Raw genomic sequence first — 14,136 nt, forward strand, 5'->3', positions numbered from 1 at the left:
TTTTTCCATTTTAGAGTCTTTAATTCAATGGAAAAATACTCAAAATGTACAAAGACTTAAAAAATGTTTATTTACACATCAGGAAAATATCATCCAATTAACTCTTGGTTACAGATAAGGGTCATGGAAAAGTCCTGATGACCCAATGAAATACGATTAAGGAGACATGAAAGTTGTGAAACAGCACAGTGACAAGGACAAAAAGGATTTACAGCGCTAGATAAGGGAGAAGTGAGTGCTGTCATCTTTGGGTACTATAGGGATCAGTGTCTCTGGCTTGACAGCACTCCGTTAGTTGACATGAGATTGTCAAATAGGACTAAAGGACAGAAGATTGGGTAGTCCAGGTGAGACATTGCAATGGAAACCCTTCGTCCAACGTTTTTTCTTCCATTCTAAACTATGAAGTGAATGAGCGGACTATGCAAAACAAACAGTTATCGAAATGACTCAAAACATGACAAAATACAAAGGTAAGAAATCAACATGAACACAAAATGCAAACAAAAACCACATCAATTTGATCCCATAGGACTTTCCAGTCAAATGAAGCAGCTGCCGTGTAAATGGTTGGAGAGATATTTGGGTTCTACAAAATGCATCTGTATCAGAGGCTGGTGGGAGGAGCTATAGGAGGATGGGCTCATTGTAATGGCTGGAATTGAATGAAAGGAACAGAGTCAAACGTGGTTTCTATATGTTTGATACAGTTCCATTAATTCCATTCCAGCCATTACAATGAGCCTGTCCTCCTATAGCTCCTCCCACTAGCCTCTACTGAGTTCTGTACACATAAGAGTATAGGATATATATCAAATTCAAACTAGATAAACAAACAAAAGGAATAGCATATTAAATAAAAGTGTGAAAAGGTGTTATGAATGTTTTACACGATCCAGCCATTGACATGAAGGCTATAAATATTGTATGCATAGAGAAGAATCCTCCTTTTGAAGTATTGTGAGAGCTAAGACACAGAGGAAGAAAGGGAGGGGAGACGGTAATTACTGGTGGAAATGCTCTTTGACAGATTATTCTATTAAAGTAGGAGGAGGTTCAACCAAACACAGCTAACCTCTAACAGCGCTGGTCTCCACCTATCAATGACAAGAACATTCTCACCTGAAGAAACACTTCCACTTGACAAACAAGACACTTACTGGGAGCCAATCACATGATGGAAAAACCTGCATGCTCCTTATAATGCTAGTTTGTCTAAGAAAAAGATCCCCACTGGTAATTTTGAATGAGAGAATATTGAATGATAATAATTACCAAAGTGCTAGTTTCTAATGAATGATTCAAAACCTGAAGATGTATTTTCAGTGTGGATCTCCAAAATACGGTGGTGTCACGCATACTACCGCCATATCGACCACAGACATGATTAGATCAGACGAAACTAGCCACTTAGCAGAAAACAGGCAAATTATCCAAATTTACTCAAATACTAATCTCTGAACATATCTACTGATGACAATGGGCTGAGGACTGGGTAAAACTCTGGCCCTCTCATCAAGTGTTGAGAGCTGGGCACCTTCCTCACGCAGGGCTAGCCCCAGGGCAGCATATCATCTCCAGTGACACCAGAGGGAGGGAGGGTGGACCCCTCACCCCTCTGCCTGGCCAGTGCTGTTTATGGGGATGTAAGGGATGAGAGGACAAGATCGAGAGCAGTGCTGTTTCTAGCCCAGTCTCCCAGGTCCAACTCCATCTTTGATCACTGGCCACTGACCTCCATGTCTGGGAGGGGGAGGGGGAAGGAGTGGGAGGAGAGGGAGGGGGGGACCGGCGGGGCGAGCACATCAAGTATACATCCTTCCCAAAATAAAAAATGGTATTTAACAATATGCACTCCAACCCCCCCTTGATTAGAACGAGCATCACATCTGCCTGCCGCCCGGCTCCGTCCCTCATTACTGTAGAATCTCATTACAAATCAGCCCCCATGGGAGAGACACAGCGTCAGTTTTAAACACTTTCTATCCCTTCTCTTCCTGCCTCGCGCTCCCCTCTTGCCTCTCTTTCTCTCCGTCTACAATAGCGGAAGTCCTCATCTAAGAGAGTCCTTTTTTTCTCCCACATGCAGCATGGAACTTTACACTGCCAATTAAAATAACAGATACATTTAGATTGTTTCCCCTCAGTCAGTGAGGATATGTATGTGTTGCTCTCTAATGGCAGAAATAGACCAAAATAGGGCTGACATGCCAAGGCCCCCCCCTTGTTTTTGCCTAACAGAATAACACACACGTGTTTGGAAATGCAGTCAAAATAAGGAACATAAGGTTTACTTATGGGGCTGTGAACTCCGAGAGAAAAGGTTAGATCCATCGCCACACACTCAACTTTCTCTCTTAATAAACCATATTCATATCAGTGGGGTTTAAAATGTATATTCAAAACCTTTATTTTAAAAAATGAAAAGGTTGTGGTATAATTCATTTAGACATATCAATAATGCTTGGCAGTAAGTAACAAGGAAAAATAAGGAATAGTGGTGTCCTTTGGAAAAATGGTCTATCTAGTCCAAGCAGGCGTGTTGTAACCCTGGCTCTCCACAAGCCTGTCCTATAGTCCTAGAGGAGTGGAGAGTCGCAGAATGTACAAGGACCCTGCAGTATCCTCTTGATCCAGTCTGGGTCTGCAGTGAGGAGGGTGGAGGGACACAGGGAAGGGGGCATACTAAATAATTAAGCTAACATTTAGTATTTTATCAGATTCATCTGTTCAATCACAATCACCTGCTCCACTATTTGAGCAGTAAACCATCAACAGATTGATCACTCAGCAATGTTAGGTTTATTTAAAATAACTTATGCTGACAGTCTGACAACTAGTGAAAACTAAGCCTGATAAGAATGTAAGTACATTCTCAAGTACTTTCTTATATTGTGTCAATGCTGTAGAAGGAGATATGCTGATCAGAGAGCAGGATGAGCTGCTAGTTAATACCAGAGGAGGATGGAGTGAGTGTCAGAGAGAGGTAGAGAGATGGAAAGTGACTCTAGCTGCTTACCCTCAGGCACTGGCAGTCTGGCGATGCTATCCTGCAGCAGGCAGCGTCTGTACGTGAGTGTCTGGCACGCCTGGTAGGACAACACACACCTAAAAGAAACGGGCATACTTCAGATGAGCACTAACACCGTAGGAGGGATATCTCAATAGAAACGGGCATACTTCAGATGAGCACTAACACCGTAGGAGGGATATCTCAATAGAAACGGATGAGCACTAACACTGTAGGAGGGATATCTCAATAGAAACGAGCATACTTCAGATGAGCACTAACACTGTAGGAGGGATATCTCAATAGAAACAGGCATACTTCAGATGAGCACTAACACCGTAGGAGGGATATCTCAATAGAAACTAGCATACTTCAGATGAGCACTAACACCGTAGGAGGGATATCTCAATAGAAACGGGCATACTTCAGATGAGCACTAACACCGTAGGAGGGATATCTCAATAGAAACGAGCATACTTCAGATGAGCACTAACACTGTAGGAGGGATATCTCAATAGAAACGGGCATACTTCAGATGAGCACTAACACCGTAGGAGGGATATCTCAATAGAAACGGATGAGCACTAACACTGTAGGAGGGATATCTCAATAGAAACGAGCATACTTCAGATGAGCACTAACACTGTAGGAGGGATATCTCAATAAACAGGCATACTTCAGATGAGCAATAACACTGTAGGAGGGATATCTCAATAGAAACGGGCATACTTCAGATGAGCACTAACACTGTAGGAGGGATATCTCAATAGAAACGGGCATACTTCAGATGAGCACTAACACCGTAGGAGGGATATCTCAATAGAAACGGATGAGCACTAACACTGTAGGAGGGATATCTCAATAGAAACGAGCATACTTCAGATGAGCACTAACACTGTAGGAGGGATATCTCAATAAACAGGCATACTTCAGATGAGCAATAACACTGTAGGAGGGATATCTCAATAGAAACGGGCATACTTCAGATGAGCACTAACACTGTAGGAGGGATATCTCAATAAAAACAGGTATACTTCAGATGAGCACTAACACTGTAGGAGGGATATCTCAATAGAAACGGGCATACTTCAGATGAGCACTAACACTGTAGGAGGGATATCTCAATAGAAACGGGCATACTTCAGATGAGCACTAACACTGTAGGAGGGATATCTCAATAGAAACGGGCATACTTCAGATGAGCACTAACACTGTAGCAGGGATATCTCAATAGAAACGGGCATACTTCAGATGAGCACTAACACCGTAGAAGGAATATCTCAATAGTGGTTAAAGTGATTTCCTCTCCTTGTCTCCTTCCCTTCATTTGCAATGACTGGAGAAAAAAAACGGAATAGGTGAAAGCGAATTCATGGTAGACATCCTTATTCAACACATCCCTAGGAGATGGGGAGAGGAAACCACTTTCGACTATTGAAATGTGCTGTGGGACTTAGAGGCTGCGGACTGTCCCAAAGTGTCCACCAGGGGCAGCATATACCACCCAACTAATGAGCGGTATGGGGGGATAGAGCAGGAGGAGGGGAGCAGTACACGGGTAAATATCAAAAGGTGGGAGGCTGGATTAGTGTTCTGTGATGATAATAAATAAACAGTCAAAATAAGCATTTAGCTGCTGTGTGTGGAGTCACTTGTCAGTGTCAGCCCAGTGTCTGTGGACCTCGGGAGACTTCTCCTTCTGCTTAGTATTGTTCAGAATTCAGAGACTTATGCTCCCTAGTTTAAATAGAGGCAATCTCATAAAATGTGATATGGTAGCATTCATCAGTAAATGCAATTGACTAATGACTAATTATGAAAAGAATGCGGATGGCCTAAGAATTAGAAACCCTGGATTTAGATGACAGGAATCAGGTGGTTGAAATATTGAAGAAAGGGTTGATGGCACTTTACCTGAGCCACATATGTCCGTTGGAGCAGACAGCCTGCTTGCGGTCTGTGAATGGCAGCACCTCCTTACACAGACTACAGTACTCTGGGAATGTCTGCTTGTTCATCTTCTTCTGGATGTGACCTATCAGGACCTGGGGTGCAGAGAGCAAGAGGTGTTGAATCATGCACAACAACAGGGTAAGCCTAATGTTCCAACAGTCGTTTATATTGCTCAGGCTTATACCTATGGAATAGGATAACAGAAGAGGTGTAGGTAGCCTAGTCTAACCTTGGCAGCCCTGTCTTCGTACGTGGGGTCGCTGGTGAGGAAGTCACAGACACCCCGCGTGGGGATGCTGGTGTTCTCAGTGATCCAGGTGTGGAGGTACACCTCCCCCAGAACCCTCTTCATGTGCTCCCTTGTCAGGTGGGCCTCCACCGCCTCGATCCACGCTATCACCTCCCCCATCTGCTCCTCCAACGCCTGGGCCTCTGGGTGCTCCTCTTCCCCTCCTCCACCCTCTCCCCCGACACCCCCCTCCCCGTCCTTCACAAACACCTTGGCGTCCTCGTGTGTGGGGCGCCAGCGTGCCTCCACGGGGGCCTTCTGCAGGGACTGGTAGAGCACACGCACCAGGAAGAGTTTTAACCTCCACAGGTAGGGGGAGCCTGTGTTGTGTACCTTGTCGTCCAGCTCCTCCTGCAGCATGGCCGGGATGCGTTTGTCCCTCAGCACCCTCCAGCGCACCAGGTCCAACAGGTCAGTCTGTTTGAACAGGCTCTGGACCGGGGACTCCAGCAACTCCGCCGCCGCGTCATTGGGCGTCTTCAGGGTTACAAACTGGACCTGGTAGGGCCTAGAGACCGGGTGCTGACCGTTGGTCATCCCCTCAGTACTGACCAGGGCCAGGTACGCCCCATAGGGGCTGACCGCGATGCCGTGCATCCTCCGACCTGCAATACCCTCTGGCAGCACGATCTCCTCCTGCTTAAAGCCCACGGCCATGTCAGTAAAGACAGGCGTGAGCTTCTTGACCGTTCCGTCCATGGAACAGGTGTAGATGGAGCTGCCCTGGCGGCTGGCTGTCATGGAGACGATGGGGGTGGAGTGCAGGCCCGTCACGTGTGAGTTGTGCACGTTGAGGCCCGCCTTGGAGATGAGCAGCAGGCACCAGAAGAGGTAGGAGCCCCTGGCCGCCACCACCAGGCTACAGTTACAGTTCTGTTTGGGGTGGAACAGGGATATACACTTGATGTTGTGCACAGGGATCTGGTCCGACTCCTGCCAGAGGACCACGGGCTGGCGCAGGGTGAAGTAGCCCTTCACCGCCTTCAGGTTGACGGGCAGGATCTTGATAGGCCCTAACTTGCTGCCCACGATCAGGCCGCTCATCTTGCGCCCGCTGTGCTCGTACTCCCACCAGGCCAGCACGCTGGGGGACAACACCCCAGACTGGATGGTGTTACAGGACAACACAGAGTCCTTCCCCAGCATGGGCAGGCAAAACTGCCACACCACCAGGTCTCCATTCTCCATCAGCACGGCCAGCAGCACCGTTCCCACGTCCTTACACTCGTTGTTGGTCTGGACGTGCTGCGTGGTACACACACTGGACCACTCCATCCGTACAGGGGTCTGCATGCGGTAGCGTCTCTGAAGCTCAGCCAGGTCCAGGAGGTTGGCCTTGGGGGGCTCACCACCCTGCACAGAGTAGCCTCTGCTCTCCAGGCTCTCTCCATAAAGCTGGGTCAGGTCAGCCACTACGGTCCACTGTAGACGCTTGGTGCTGCTGTGGATGGTCAGCCGGTGGTCCAGGGTGAGGGAGGCTAGGAGGCAGCGGCCGTTGGCGTCACAGCCCAGGGGGGACCAGCTGGTGTACAGGATGCCCTTGTGGACGCCCACGGTGGGGTTGAACACTGTGTCCAGCATGAAGGACTGGCTCACCGCTGGGTCACTGGAGCTGGAGAACTTGTCTTTGGCCCTCAACAGCTCTTCTGCTGGACCCACCTGGTGGACAAACAAATGTTAGTCAAAAGTAATCTCATTTCATGGGGAGAAAATAAAAACTATTTTTAGATATATAAAATCCAAAACTTTTTACATCAACATCAACCTATATTGCTAGCTAACGTTAGCCTGTTCAATATACAGTATGTTTTGCAATGGGATAAATTGTTAATTGCAGCCATCAGTCAATGTAAACACATCAGGCAGAAGCTAGATACTTTTGGTCATGTAGTGTATGTGGAAACCTGCTCTTCGAACATCTCATTACAAAATCATGGGCATTAATATGGAGTTGGTCCCCCCCCTTTGCTGCTATAACAGCCTCCACTCTTCTGGGATGGCTTTCCACTAGATGTTGGAACATTGCTGCGGGGACTTGCTTCCATTCAGCCACAAGAGCATTAGTGAGGTGTGGCACTGCTGTTGGGTGATTAGGCCTGGCTCGCAGTCGCCGTTCCAATTCATCCCAAAGGCGTTCGAGAGGGTTGAGGTCAGGGCTCTGTGCAGGCCAGTCAAGTTCTTCCACGCTGATCTCGACAAACCATTTCTGTATGGACCTCGCTTTGTGCATGGGGGCATTGTCATGCTGAAACAGGAAAGGGCCTTCCCCAAACTGTTGCCACAAACTTGGAAGCACAGAATCGTCTAGAATGTCATTGTATGCTGTAGCGTTAACATTTCCCTTCACTGGAACTAAGGGGCCTAGCCTGAACCATGAAAAACAGCCCCAGACCATTATTCCTTCTCCACCAAACTTTACAGTTGGCACAATGCAGTCAGCAGGTAGCGTTCTCCTGGCATCCGCCAAACCCAGATTCGTCCGTCGGACTGCCAGATGGAGAAGCACGATTCATCACAACAGAGAACGCGTTTCTACTGCTCCAGAGTCCAATGGCGGCGAGCTTTACACCACTCCAGCCGACGCTTGGCATTGTACTTGGTGATCTTAGGCTTGGGTGCGGCTGCTCGGCCATGGAAACCCATTTGATGAAGCTCCTGACAGTTCCTGTGCTGACATTGCTTCCTGAGGCAGTTTGGAACTAGGTAGTGAGTGTTGCAACCGATGACAGACAATGTATACGCACTACACGCTTCAGCACTCGGTGGTCTCGTTCTGTGAGCTTGGGTGGCCTACCACTTCGCGGCTGAGACATTGTTGCTGCTAGACGTTTTCACTTCACAATAACACAGTTGACCGGGGCAGTTCTAGCAGGGCAGAAATTTGACGAACTGACTTGTTGGAAAGGTGGTATACTATGAAGGTGCCACGTTGAAAGTCACTGAGCTCTTCAGTAAAGCCATTCTACTGTCACTGTTTGTCTATGGAGATTGCGTGGCTGTGTGTTTAATTTTATACACCTGTCAGCAACTGGTGTGGCTGAAATGGCCAAATCCACTAATTTGAAGGGGTGTCCACATACTTTGTATATATTCTGACTCTGCCCCTGTGATAGCTGACTAAACTCCACCGAAGTGAAGGAAGTTTCTATTGACTCCACGAACGGAGTGGAGCAGAGGCTTTGTGGAATCTAGCTCCGACTACATCGATTCACATTATGAAATGCCTACAGTGTACCTATGTTTGTCGTCTGTATTTCTGTGCCTTTATTTGTTTGCTGAAATCCATCCTTTTTCAATAAACGTTAATCAAATACAACCACCGATGGTTTGCTCAATGCTGTTGCTCTAAGATGGCAACTCAGCGCAAATGTGCATGTGCCAATTGAATCTCAAAAAGGAAACAGTCTGTGGTTGTATTCTTCTTCTTCTATGGTATTTTGGGGATTGCACAATTTCATGTGCATCCCGCCACCTACTGTGCGGGTTGGAAACAAGATTTCCAAATTTGAAACAACCCCCCCCCAAAAAAAGACCAATAAATAAATAAATAAAATAAACTAAATCAAACAATGTTTCTGTTAAAAAAACAGCTCTGATCCCTACACAGGCTCAAGGGGAACCTGGTAGGACGGGTCTTCTGGCACCAGTACCCCTTGCAAGTCTTCAGATGTAAAATCCTTAAGTCCACAACAATGTCCAGTTTCTTAGACTTCTTTGAGACTTGTGCAGTACAGTTTATAAGTGTGTCAATGAACGCCACAAAATGCACCTTTTTAACACACAGGGTATATTTTGACTGGCAGCAAACATTTACTACAGGCTGTGGTGGTGAGTCTATCATATCTTCACAGCATCACTTGTTTTCTCAACAAACAAAATCGCCTCCGCATAGGAGATTCGATTGACCGCTCTAACTTTTGACACCTCAATCTCCTTCACACTTACAGGGCACTCCAGGATCTCGGGCTCATGATCCCCAATACAATTGCAACACAGTCGTCCTTCAATATACTCTGTCCGTCTGCACACACTTGAAACATGGCCAAATCCTTTACAATTCTTACACTGCAATGGTTTGGGGATGAAAGCTCTTACAGCGTATCTTACATAACCAAGCTTCACATGCGTAGGTATTTGCTCTTCATCAAAAAACAACCGGACCAACAGACTTTCTTATTTTTCTCCATTCACCCAGCGGGTCAGAAGCCGGGCACCAACCACACCAGGAATTTTCTTCAGGTAATCAACCTGAACATCCGTCGTCACTCCTGAGATGACTCCTTTGACCGGTCCTCTACTCTGAAGTTCAAAACATAAAACGTATGTTGTTCTGATTCTTTTGAGGCTCACTGCAATCTTCCTCTGTTCTTCAGAAATACAATTAAATCAAAATAAGACCACTCCAGGTCAATTTGACAGACATGTCCCCCAGTCCCCAGTGAAAGTTGCACCCCTGGTAGGAGCTAGATTCCACAAAACCTGGTCTCTGCGCCACTCCGTTGGTGGAGTCATCAGAAACTTCCTTCATTCACCAGTGTGAGGTTAGTCCTCTACCTCTGGGAATGAACTCAGCTGGAGCCCCTCCGATTTGACAGGTAAAAACAACGTCACAACGTCTATTTTTGTAATGCACGGTTTTGAGGTATGGAATGAACGCAAAGGCAAGCTTGTTAGCTACATGTGTCACAGATTCACCTTCAGTTCACAGACTTGGTCCGGCACGTGGATGGAGGTCCGGTGCAGCACCAGGTCTTGGTTATTTCCGTGAACATCGCACACTACCTCCATCAAAGAAATACCACTTGTCGCAGAGGCCGAGATTCGGTGGTCCTCAGACCACGTGAGCGGCTCCAGGCCGCTGACAGGACTCAATAGCTTTATCACCGGATCCCTCTTCACGACTGGCCCGAGTGCTGCCCAGGGATCATTCTCCCGTTCGGCTTCGGTAAGTTGTCCTACCTCTACCCTATCCGGAGCGCGAGTTGGGCTGCAAGCCGCCATTTTCCATGTGAAAAATAAAACAACGCGTCACCAGAGTTTCTAAACCGTCACTACGGCGGGGAGGAGGGACATCTCATACCACGAGGAAAAAGATCCGCAAAGCTTCTCCGGTTGCAGTGTAGAGATCGCTAAGGTATTATGCCTTTAATGAAGGTAGAGATAGCTAGATAACATCACCAAGTTAGATATCCAGCCATGAGTATGTATCTATCTTAATTTAATCAACGAGTTAGGAATATTTTTTTATGATAGAATATGAACTATTACAATGTATCATAGTACAACACAGTGATATAGGTTGAGATAACAGCATGACTGTCTGCATGGTAAAAATAAAAAGATTAACACTAGGCCTATTATTTGGTATTTATTAGGATCCCCATTAGCCGCTGCAAAAGCAGCAGCTACTCTTCCTGGGGTCCACATGAAACATGACATAATACATAGTACAGAACATTATTAGTCAAGGAATTAACTACATATCATTACTAATACATAATACAGTGAAAATTAGAATACAATATATATAAAATGGCTGTCTCTTCACAGTCCCCTGTGTGCAGAAGGTGTTCTTTTATCTGTTAATTTAAATTTTTATCTGAGTTACTTACTTACTTTATTGTCCCCATGGGGAAATTTTGTTGCAGTGTCATGTACACATTTAAAGTGGCGTTAAATACAAAACAAGATTGACAATACAACTTTCAATAACAGTCACGCACCAATAAAAGTAAGAAATAAGAAATAAAACATTTAAAACATTTAAAACAAAGACTAGCCTGCTGGCCTTACGGGGTCAATGGGAACATTTGCCCGAGCTATTTAAGAGGGATATCACACCTGGCACAAATGATTGTCTCGTTCTATTTTTCCTGCTGAGGGGTGCCCTATACCTACGCCCAGAGGGGAGTAATTCAAAGTCCAGGTACAGGGGGTGACTTGGGTCTAAAATGATTTTGTGAGCCTTACGGAGGGCCCTGACCTTAAAGATCTCATCCAGGCCTGTCTGTTTGACTCCAAGTACCTTACTTGCTGTGGTAATAATCCTTCTCAGCATTACCTGGGTTGGCAGAGAGTTCCATGTAGTCATGGCTCTATTTAATACTGTGCGTTTCCCAGCCTGTGTTCTGGACCTCGGGACTGTGAAGAGACCTCTGGTTGCATGTCTTGTGTTGTACCAATGAGTGTCCGAACTGTGTGCCAACTGCTTGAACAGACAGTTCGGTACCTTCAACACATTAATACCTCGCACAAAGACCAATAGTGATGCAGTCAATCTCTCCTCAACTTTGAGCCAGGAGAGATTGACATGCATGTTACTGACACTTGCCCTCCGTGTACATCTAAGTGTGATATGTGCTGCTTTGTTCTGAACCAACTATAATTTACCTATGTCCCTCTTTGCCGCACATGACCACACAGCTGGGCAGTAGTCCAGGTGCAACAAAACTAGGGCCTGTAGGACCTAGTTCTATTGGGTAGTTTTCTACATTACAATCAATCAAGACCCTAACACTGACTCAGTCACTGTAGACATTTATTCTTCTTTTAGTTTAATGGCGGTTGGCATCCAATATGTTGCATTACCACCCCCAACTGAACTATAGTATAAATCCATTACACTTTGTGATACAAAATGGGAAAGGAGAAACGGGAAAAATAAAATAAACATATATTTTTAATTACCCTACCAACTAACCCTACACTCATTAAAACCCAGCACCTTATTCCACTACTTTAACCCTATCTGATTCTACCCCAGGCCAATGGCCTGAGAGGACGAGACACTACCACTCAACACACCCTGTAACTCTTCTGAAGTCAAATCTCATACCCCCAAGTACTTTTCTGCAGCTGCTACCACAACAACTATTTTCTGTGACTTACGTTCCATCTCTGCGGTACAGTTGATAACCATCGCTATAAACGCTAAGAAGCCAACCTTACTGAAAAATACTGTATATCACTCATTGGCCTATCCCTCTGTTCTGGCGCATATCTACTATTCACATACTGTTGATCCTCTCAGAATACCTCACCCTTGATCCACCCTCCTCTACTTTCTTCACTGCCTCAGCATACGACACCTTCTGCACTACTCTGACCCTGGCCATCTCAACCTGCCTCTCTCGCACCGGACAACTCCAATCCCCAGCAACATGGCCACCCCTACAGTTGACACAACTTTTTCCACCGAAACTACACATTCCTCTGTCCCATGTCTTCCTGCACACTTCCCACATCTTGGAATCTCCCTCCTACACACTGCTGCGACATGCCCATAAACGTGACACCTGTAACACCGCAGTGGATTCGGCACAAAGACTCTAACAGCATAACTGATATATCCTAACATTACTTTGTCAGGTAAAGACCCTGAATCAAAGCTCAAAAGAACAGACTGCGTCACCTCTGTTTCACCACTCTACTGTAGAAATGTGGTGTATCACTTACAAAGATTAAACACTGGGCCCAATGGCATGCATTATAGTGACATTCTCTTAATAAATAATGAGTTATTCCTTACCTGACAAGCGAGACATCAGTCATTTAATCTGCCTAGTGGGTTTTGCGAAGGACACCAAGTGGGATCATTAATTGTAGTAAAAATATGAAAACTATCATGTGCTATGCTGTAGATGTGGACTCTGGTTCATGTCTCTCTGAGACCAATCAGCATGTGTTGTGAGATGAGACACTGAATGCTCCTGGACAGGGCAAAGGGCAAACTGCTTTGGTCTCCTGAAGAGCAGAGAGCTACAGAGACAGACAGTGATTTGTTGCAGCCCTACAGTACAGTACAACCTCTCTCCTCACAGCCACAGCCTGACTCTCACTGAGCTGACAGTGGGATTTCACAGGCACAGTTATTTGTCACAAAACAAATTGTTACAAATCTGTGAGACAAATATAGAATAGCGCGGCGACCGTGTCTTAATCTCACAATTTTCTGTCTTTTGTTTCGATAATCGAAATGAATAAATAAATGCACGGACCTTGGTATGTTTAATTTGTAATGAAGCGTGTAGCGTATGAATATTGCAGACACCTGCTGTGTGTCTTTGGTGGGTTTTGACTTGGGATGATCCTAGCTAGGGATGTATGCGAATGTCGGATTAAACATTAATCGAACGCTGTCACATTAACTCACTTCACTTTCTGTCATCACATGTGGCGGAAGCCTGGTCCAGATGGGACAAAGCCCTCATCCTAACTTAATTTATTGTGTGATAGTAAGTTTATTCCAAAGACTATATGGTATTAGTGTACTGTATATGTTATATATATATAGTGTGAGGCTTAAGGTTATGGTTATGGATGGGGTCAGCAAAGGTCAATTCACTCCATTGCTAGTATCCACCTGCTGTCATATTATCCTGGAGTTTTTACCTTTAAAATCCCCAAACCCTCTGTAGACTACAATCCCTTGTTATGTACTTCTGTACAGCATCAGTGGATGTGGTTGCCTGTATGTTGTAGGAACCCCACAGCAATGTTTTGATGCATGGTTCATCATACGTGTTTTAATCATTCAGTCTCACAGACACCTCCCAGGGGGGAGCTGCTGCAGCGCATTACCAGCTACACACAATCACAGCTATAATCATCATGACGATAATGAAATGTATTTAGAGCACATCAGCGTGGCTCAGGAGACTGAGGAGATGTTAGTTAGTTGGACGGCAGCCGTGAGGCGGTTCGATCGGGTGCTCAGGACCCTGGCGGTATCCCAGTGGAGACTGGCAGTACCCAGCGGGCTGGCACATTGGAGATTAGCGGTCATAGTGGAGGGCTTTGCTCACCTTGAGTGCCGTCAACTGTGAAAGCCTTACCTGACAGGTGTTGCTCTCAATCAGTGCTCCTCTGCCCCCTGTGCTGTCCT

General features: G+C 45.9%; 1 protein-coding gene across 1 annotated transcript; it reads right to left on the bottom strand.

Annotated features, from left to right (window-relative positions):
• Nucleotides 1-693: 693 nt before the first annotated feature.
• LOC121541721 (general transcription factor 3C polypeptide 4) lies at nucleotides 694-10,275 on the bottom strand. The gene is made up of 5 exons (XM_041850975.2): nucleotides 9,948-10,275; nucleotides 5,193-6,911; nucleotides 4,925-5,055; nucleotides 3,020-3,108; nucleotides 694-2,644 (listed from the first exon to the last, which is right to left on the bottom strand). Exons 1-5 carry the CDS (start codon nucleotides 10,251-10,253, stop codon nucleotides 2,580-2,582), a joined length of 2,310 nt encoding a protein of 769 aa, XP_041706909.1. The 5' UTR covers nucleotides 10,254-10,275; the 3' UTR covers nucleotides 694-2,579.
• Between the last annotated feature and the right edge of the window lie 3,861 nt (nucleotides 10,276-14,136).

The sequence above is a fragment of the Coregonus clupeaformis genome, chromosome 27 (genome assembly GCF_020615455.1).
Source record: "Coregonus clupeaformis isolate EN_2021a chromosome 27, ASM2061545v1, whole genome shotgun sequence".
NCBI classification, from domain to species: Eukaryota; Metazoa; Chordata; class Actinopteri; order Salmoniformes; family Salmonidae; genus Coregonus; species Coregonus clupeaformis.